Source organism: Protobothrops mucrosquamatus, unplaced genomic scaffold (genome assembly GCF_001527695.2).
Source record: "Protobothrops mucrosquamatus isolate PMUCROS unplaced genomic scaffold, P.Mucros_1.0 scaffold124, whole genome shotgun sequence".
Classification (NCBI taxonomy): domain Eukaryota; kingdom Metazoa; phylum Chordata; class Lepidosauria; order Squamata; family Viperidae; genus Protobothrops; species Protobothrops mucrosquamatus.
Window position 1 is genome coordinate 157470 of NW_015386491.1, and position 9181 is coordinate 166650.

At 39.8% G+C, this 9181-nt stretch overlaps 1 protein-coding gene across 1 annotated transcript in view; it reads left to right on the forward strand.

The window, feature by feature from the left end:
* PITPNC1 (phosphatidylinositol transfer protein cytoplasmic 1) overlaps positions 1–9181 on the forward strand; it is a 167554-nt gene that overhangs the window by 146970 nt on the left and 11403 nt on the right. The window contains exon 7 of the mRNA XM_015812961.1: positions 8219–8374. Coding sequence (XP_015668447.1) covers positions 8219–8374 — 156 coding nt within the window. The remainder of the gene's footprint in view (positions 1–8218; positions 8375–9181) is intronic.

The following is a 9181-nucleotide window of genomic DNA, read 5'->3' on the forward strand; positions in this document are numbered from 1 at the left end:
GCACTGGCCTTGTCTCTTGTCAGCCAAATGGCATTAGTTCCTCAGACCGTGTTCTAGAAATTTTCAGTTCAAGAGGCGTGGCTTCTGCAGCAAAGACTGACATAGGGCTTATCCGTACAGCCACATTCGTGAGTGTTCCTCCATCCTTGAGACAGGGAAGAAAGTATGTCAGCATAAAAATCATGCCCTCCACATCTGCTTTTCTCACTCTTCAGCAACAAGGCCAATAGTGTTGCTGTCCTCAAACAATGTCATGCAGAAGACTTCCAGAGCAGTAAATGATGGATTATTTCTCTTCCCACACAATGTCACCTATCAATGGGAAAGCTAACCACCAATCGCTTTCCTAAATGTGTGGTGGGCAGAATCCAGAATTCCAACTGTCACCTTCACTAGGTAGACTCCTTATGTTAGCGAGAAGACTGCTTCTTCTCTTAGGGGGACTCAAAATCACATTTTTTTAAAAAAAGATGTAACTGATGGAATTTGACCTCTCACACAAGGTTCAGTATCCCTATGGCTAGAACTTTTAAAAAATCTCCTACTACGCCCCCATATAGAGTCTTCTGATATTTTTCATTCTACTCTATAAATATAAAGATAGATGCCAAGTGTCTTTCTGGGACAGCATGCCATGTTCCTACAATAAATCCGGCTGGCAAGAGAAACGAAGCCCCTTCCAAACTATAGTGCCCATTCACTGGCTTACTGGCTCACATGCAACTTCTATTAAAATGTCTTAAAGCCTGACATAAGAACCAGGGCTAAGCAGGTTAGCTCTCTTGAAAGAGAGATTGCACTACAGGTACCGTAATTCTCACTTAACGATAGTAACTGGGACCAGTATTCCCATCACTATGTGATGGAGTTATAATATACGATGTCGTATGACTGCTTTGCTTAGCCACAGCAGTCCTGGCAGTCTCCAAGGCATAATTAAGTGAGGATTGCAGGTTGTTAAGGGAGGACCTCCTTGCAACTTTCTGCCAGTTTCCAACAGGCAAAATCAGTGGAGAAGCTGCAGGAAGTTGCAAGTCCTGCAAGGAGGCCAGTGGGCAAGTAAGCGCCTGCTGTAGCATAAGCATAGTGGGACTAGTGCATGAAGGGGCATTGGTGGCCCCTGCAGCACCATGCCAGTGTGGCCAGGCAAGCGTGCACTATGAAATGTGGGCGGGAGATGCTACGGATGTGCACCATGGAACTACTCTGTAGCTGAGGTCCTCAAGGGAAAAAGTAGTGGGAGTGGGGGCAATTTAGAGGAACAACTTACAATCTTCTCTGCCGGCTTCCCCATTGACTTTGCTTCTAGGAAGCCAGCAGGGAAAGTCACAAACGGCAATCATAAGACTGCAGAAAACTGCAACCGTCGTAAGTGTGAGCTAGAGTGTGATTGTGATTATGTGAGTGTGGGGGGTCTGGGACAGCCAGAACTCTGAGGACTATTGTTCAGTGCCTTCATAACTTTGAACGGTCGCTGAACAATTCGTTAACCAAGGACTACCTGCACAGCAGTAGGAACACAGTCAGTCCCTTTACTATTAAAACAAAGAAAAAAGAAAAAAAAAGAAACATCTGAGTCCTGTACTGCCTCTTTTACACAGAAGAGGGAGAGAAGACATTCTGGAGATTGGTCAGCAAAGTTTTGCTGAATTCATAGTGGTTGCAAGTAGTAAAAAATATAGTCAAATGCGACCAATCAATCTTTCCTTCCTTCCTCTTAAATGCCATTCCAAACATTGGAATCTGAATGGTATGCTGTCCAGCCCCACATAGTTAGCAAACCAAAGAAGCATGTGGATTTCAGAAAGACCTCTCAGATGCTAATCTAAGATAAAAAAATAAAAAACTAATCTTGAAAACTGTAAGAATATTCCCAGCCAGACTTACTGTGAATTCCCTGTGAGTTTCTTTCTTTCCAGAGCTTTCACAACTGGACTATATTGCCTCTTCTTATATGTACTATACCTCCTGCTCCTTGGTTTCCTTCCCACAGTCTCTCACATCTAAACTCCCAGTGTAATATTTGGATTAAAACAGTAAACATGACATAGATATTGCTGGTAGCAATCAGTCACAAAGAGCATTCCCTCCTGCTTTCCAAAACTTGAGAGGATACAGAAGTTCAACTTTTGCAACAATTGTGCTGAGCTACTGTAGATGGCAATCCTTCTGACCCTACGAAAAAGACGCTAACAAACGCACGTTTTTATTTGCAAAAAAACTAGCAGCTCTTAACTTTTTGTTTTATTCACACTTTGTTTTAAGGAAACAAAAAGTTAAGAGCTGTTAGTTCATGCAAATAAAGAGGGTCTGCCTGCTTTCCTTGTCTTTGCATTTTTTTACGTTGCTCCTCTCGTGAGAGGAAACTGTGTAACACACATTAACTACATTCCTGTTCACTAGAAATGTTATTTAATTGTTTCTAAAATTTTATTGCTGTTGCATTATACCAGGAGTAGGCAATCTTGGCTCTTTTATGACTCGTGGACTTCAACTCCCAGAATTCCTGAGCCAGCCATGCTGAGGGGAAAGGGAGAGGTTTCCAAGCTGAGCCATGCTGGCTCAGGAATTCTGGGAGTTGAAGTCCACAAGTCATAAAAGAGCCAAGCTTGCCTACCCCTGCATTATACACTCCTCTGCTTTCCTTCAGCCACAAGGAGCCACATGGAAGTTCCATTTGAAAAGATAAAAATTTTCAGGAAGCTGAATGTTGCATCCGGTATTACATTCAGCCATAGTTATCCATTTGCATAGCATCACTGTATTAACACACAAGGACCTAAAAATAAAATAGATAAATTATAATCCCGTGAAAAGAGGCACTACTTTCGATGGGCACCTCAAGAAGACGAGACTTCCCCAGACCCATGAAAACGAAGCAGGGCTGTTCTGACTGTTTATAACATTTCTTTCTTCCATTCAGTTGGGTCCAATTCTTAGGAAACTGCCTGGGCACGTTCCTGCAGTTTTCTTGGCAATGATCTTCAGAAGTGGGTTTGCCATTGCCTCCTTCCTAAGGCCGAGAGAAAGTTACTGGCCCAAGGAAACTGAGCTGGCTTTGTGCCCACGGCAGGTCTAGAACTTGGGGTCTCTCATTTCTAGCCTGATGCCTTAACCCAGAGGTCCCCAACCTTTTGGGCACCAGGGGCCGGTTCCGTGGAGAGAGAGGTTTCCGCAGACCGGAGAGTGCGTGGTTTTGTGTGCTGCCTGCATCTCGCGGATGGGGCTTTGCTTGTTTGTGCGGACCGGTTGCTGGCATGCCGCGGCCTGGTACTGGTCCACGGACCGGGGGTTGGGGACCCCTCCCTTAACCATTACACCAAACTGGCTCTCTAAATATCTGTGTACTTTCAACTCAAGCTGAGTCCTTGGTCATTGCCTGGATAGGTCCCTGCAGTTTTCTTATCAAGGGTTTTCAGAAGTGGGTTTATTTATTTATCTATTTATATCCCACCTTCATTATTATTATAAATAAACTGAAGATGGCAAACATACCTAACACTCCTTCCTCCTATTTTCCCCACAACAACCATTCCGGGAGGTGAATTGGGCTGAGAGAGTGTGAAGTCACACCACCTGGCTTTCATAGCTAAGGCGGAAAAAACTCAGTAATTCCCTGTTTCTAGCCTGGTGCCTTCACCACTGCATGAAACTGGCTCTCTATATTTATAACCACCAAGAAATTTAATAAGTGTATTCACTTCCTTGCACATTTACAGTACAGGGCTTGCAGAAACAACCACCAATCATAGCTTACTCTTCTTGACTATTCCCTCAGTTTTGCATCAAAACACAAATCTCTTCCCCTTTTGCAAAAAAAAAAAAAAAAGGTTTAAAAAAGGATTTAAGGTCTGATTTTTCTGGTATGGTATGGGTCAAAGGTATCGGTATTTTAATAGGAGTTCATATCTCATTCCAATCCAGAGAGATTCTAAGGGGGTTACATTTCCTTCCTTCCTTACAGTAAGAAGATCAAATAAAACAATAGAGGTCATCCTCAACTTACAACCATTCATTTAGTGACCGTTTGAAGTGATTTGTGACAGTTTTTCACACTTACGACCATTGCAGCATCCCTGTGGTCGTGAGGTCTAAATTTGCACACTTGGCAACTGGCTCGTATTTATGACCGCTACAGTATCCCGGGATCATGTGATCACCTTTTTGTAGCCTTCTGTTAAGCAAAGTCAATGGGGAAGCTAGATTCACTGTGTTACTAACTTAACTGCAGTGATTCACTTAACAACTGCGGCAAGAAAGGTAAAATGGGGCAAAACTCAATCAATACCTTACTTAGCAGCAGAAATCTAACAATAGCAAAAAAAAAAAAAACCCCAGCCAAATCCAATAACAAAAAGGATATCATAAAAATATTACAACAGTAGCTTGATGAAGTCAACCCAGATCTCCCAGTTTAGAATCTTGATTTATGCACCCTTCGTAGACTACTAAACTATAAATAAGAAATGTGTACAGTATGAAATATCAGAAGTGTGTGTCTCCTCCAGGCTAGATTCTAGCTGAATACTCTTAGCAGATTCATACAGACAGATGCTAGTTCACGAATAAAGGGAAGAAATCCTTCAATAAATTTCTACTTTGTAGATGTAGTACAGGTAATCCTTGACTTAGGACCACAATTGAACCCAACATTTTTGTTGCTAAGCGAGACAGCTGTTAAGTGAGTTTTGCCCCATTTTGCGACCTTTCTTGCCACAGTTGTTAAGTAAATCACTACAATTGTTTACTTAGCAACACAGTGGTTAAGTGAATCTGGCTTCTCCATTGACTTTGCTTGTCAGAAAGTTGCAAAAGGGGATCACATGACCCTGGGACATTGCAACCATCATAAATACGAATTGGTTGCCAAGCGTCTGAATTTTAATCACGTGACCATGGGGATGTTGCAGTAGTCGTAAGTGTGAAAAATGCTCATAAGTCCCTTTTTCAATGCTATTGTAACTTCAAACAGTCATTAAACAAACGGTTGTAAGTCAAGGACTATCTATATTTCATTATTGTTTTTGTCTAAATTAGTAGATTATCAGAGATTTGCAAGAGTTTCTAAAGCAATTTGTCAGGTGTCTTAGAATTATATATGTATGTGTATGTATGCGTGTGACACACATGTACACACAAACACATACATTCCCTTAAGCATATAGAGTTTTTCTTATAATATCAGTGGTACCATTTATACCTAAGGCTCCAAGAGCAATAAAACTTTTTAGTCTTGTTAAAGTTTTCTCATAGACATGTTTTTCACTGTGTTCTTTCCCAATTGTCATAAAGTATCTGTGAAAAACAAAACTACCCACTTAGGTTTAACTTAAGATTCACTTTATAATTGTTCTGCAAGTCTTATGTTAAAGACCTTTTTCAATCACTCATGTTAGAATTCTCCAATGCTCTCTTCTGGGCTTCAGTCAAACATAATTTATGTGGCAAACTCATTTTGATGGAATAATTTTCCTTTCAAATAGCACAAATTGCTCTGTGTTTTCAGTACATTGTGTTGCCAAGCACAGGATGTTTTAAAATAGCACTTTCAAGTCTTGAGCGCTCCCAAGGCAGATGTACTGCTTTATCTGCGCTTTATTTGTTTTGGAATCAAAGGGAGGGGGAAAAAAGAAGCTGCCAAATGTAATTATTTTTGGTGTGGGAGTGGAGGAGAGAAGTGTGCCAAATATATTTTGGAAAACCTACTTTCAAATACATAGAAGAAGCTCTTTTAGATTGTCAGGAATCAGATTATGAATGAGATGAGCATCTGGAGAGTGGAAAGCCGAGAATTACTGTATCTGGTATCAAAACTACCTGAACTAGTTGCAAATCTATCTGAAATATCAAAATTAAAATGTGCAAATACGTTATCCATTAACCCAAAGAGTATTCAAGCAGGTTAAACTTTTCAAAAAGATCACACCTATTAATAAATCTTACTCTGTTCCAATTGAATGCATACATTTACAACAACAATAATATTTAATGGAAACCTGTTAGAATGTGTTCAATTTTAGCCTACATTTACAATTTTGAACAGGAATATCATCACCCAGTCAATATCCTACCTCTGCCCTGATCCTTGTACAGCTTAACGTGACTATACTATGTTGTGATCATTGCAAACCTATTTTTATTTGGTACCCAAGAAGATACAGGTAGTCCTTGACTTATGACCATAGTGGAGCTATGATCCTAAAACATTGTGATCGTAAGTCAAGGCATCATTTGACCGGACTTGATTTTACAACCATTTTTACAATGGTGGTAAAGCATGTCACAGCTGCCGTTACTGGTAAGTAAATCATGTGGTTGTTAAACAAATGTCAGGCTCTAGCTCAAGATATAGGGAGATCCAGTTGGGTTCATGCTTCAGGTGCAAGAAGTTAGGAACCAGGATAGAGTTCAAAAGAACTACAAAAGTTTAGTTCATGCTACCTATAAACAAGAATCTGAACTATTAATGGTCAAGGCAAATTGGTGCCAGATAGGAGTCAACAGACTTCAAGGGGGGGGAATTGGACATAGGTCTCTTACAAGGACATAGTGACTCCAAGCTGATTCATGTGTTTGACTTCCACCCTCAGGGTCAGCCTGGTCATCTCCTACATCATATCAGGCACATCCACACGTGAAGATTTATTGCTGTAGGCTTGTAGAATCTTCTCAACTGACAATCAATACCTTCTCCCCCAGTTCAGTTCTTTATTTGCTTACACCTTCTTTATTTTATTTAATTTTATATTTTATATTATTATTTTCTTCTTCTTCTTGTGCCATATCCGTTATCGGACGTTGGCGATCATGTTGGCGATCCTGTTTTTATCAGCAGCCGCATGAAAAAGTGCTGCTGAGTTTTGTCCAAACCAGTCCCTTAGATTTTGAAGCCATGATGTTCTTCTTCTGCCTGGACCTCATTTGCCTTCAATCTTTCCCTGGAGGATTAAATGGAGTATGCCGTATTTTTCTGGGTGTCGCATCACATGTCTGAAATATTCTAACTTTTGTTTTTTAATTGTTTTGATGATTTCCCTTGGCTTTCCCAGGCGGCTTATTATCTCCTCATTTCTGATCTTGTCAACCCAGCTTATACGTAACAGCCGCCTGTAAATCCACATTTCAAATGCTTTTAGTCTGTTCAGGTGGCCTTCTGTCAGAGACCAACTCTCTACTCCATAGAGCACGATAGAAAAAATATAGCATCTGACAAGCCTGAGTTTCAGTCTTCTGCTGTCGTGACTGCAGAAGACCTTTTTCATTTTGAAGAATGCTGTTCAAGCTTTCTCTATCCTTGTCTTTACTTCATTGGTCATGTCCCAGCTTTCATGTAAATTAGTTTATTATTTTATTTTATTTTATTTTATTTTATTATTTTATCTTATCTTATCTTATCTTATCTTATCTTATCTTATCTTATCTTATCTTATCTTATCTTATCTTATCTTATTTTTTATTTTATTTTATTTTTTTATTTTTATTTTATTATTTATATGCCTGCCAAACTCACAAATGCAATTTAGAGAGAATGTTAAATGGGGCTAGGAAAAATGCTTCAATAATGACTTAAGAATAAGGATTGGGATTAATATAGTTGTTTTGCTAAAATCTCCAGTCTGCTTCTCCAAACAACTAGCTTCCAGCTGTAATGATAATAAATACAGGAAAAAAGAACACAAAGTGAACATTGTTCCTGACATAGATAGAAATAAGTTTGTGAAGTTTCATTCTTACTAGTACAGGTAGTCCTTGACTTACAACAGTTCATTTAGTGACCATTCAAAGTTACAACAGCACTGAAAAAAATGACTTATGACTGTTTCTCACACTTATGACCATTGCAGCATCCCCATGGTCATGTGATTAAAATTCAGACGCTTGGCATTTGACTCATATTTGTGACAGTTGCAGTGTGTCCTGGGTCATGTGATTACTTTTTGTGACCTTCTGACGAGCAAAGTCAATGGAGAAACCAGATTCACTTAACAACCATGTTACTAACTAAACAACTGCAGTGATTCACTTAACAAATGTAGCAAGAAAGATCGTAAAATGGGGTAATATTCATGTAAGAGATGTCTCACTCAGTGTCAGAAATGTTGGGCTCAATTGTGGTCATACATCGAGGACTACCTATAACAACAAGTGGTTCTTTTTTTTCCAAAGGTAGACTTCAATGTTAATTAGGCTATTCACTCAGTCTTCTTGTTCTCAATAGGATCCTAAATGCTTCAAATCAGAGAAGACTGGGAGAGGCCTATTAAAAGAAGGTTGGAGAGAAACTCAAGACCCCATTATGTGCTCCTACAAACTTGTATCTGTGAAATTTGAAGTGTGGGGACTTCAAACTCGAGTTGAGCAGTTTGTCCATAAGGTGAGTAAAGGACAGTGTCTGCAGATTTCTTTTCCCTCCTACCTATCCTGTACAGCTTTTACGTGGAGAAAATTGCGGCAAGTTGTAGGATCAGCTGTGAACATTATACAGAAAGTTGATGTGACTATATTTACAAATGTTTACAATTACCTACACTGACTTTTAGTCACTTTCCACTTACTTTGGCATCAGACTACCTTATGTTTCCTTATGATCCTGTGATGTAGGCCTCATATCAGCCCATGCAGTGATGGGATTCAGCTGGTTGGCACCACTTCGGCAGAACCGGTAGCTAATTTTTTGTTGCCTGGGCCAAGAATGGACTTCCGGAAGTGGCATCCACACAGAGAACCGGTCGTTCACATAGTTGAATCCCACCACTGAGCCCATGATTTAAACAATCCTGTCAGTCCTTTGTGTACCACAAATAAACCAAATAGTTTTTTCCTGTTTAATCCACTATAGGGCTATGGCATCTACACTTTGTTTTGAGTTCTCACAGTTCCGAGGGGAGTGTATTCACGTGACTAGTTTTGCTCCATCATTGATTAATTCCTAAGGGACGTATCAGGATTTTAGGAGAGAGACAGGAAATTCATGCCAATTATCCTCAAAATAGTTGCTATACCACAATAAGGATAATATAGTTGGTTAGCCAGCTAGGAAACAGGAAGATCCAAGCTATATATTGCTATCTTGCTAAGTTATTATATAGCTACAGAAAGGTCGGAAGTTTTCTGGTGAGGAAAGTCTCTCTGATTATGCTTACTCAGGGTCCTAATGAGTAAAATACCACCAAAACTGAAA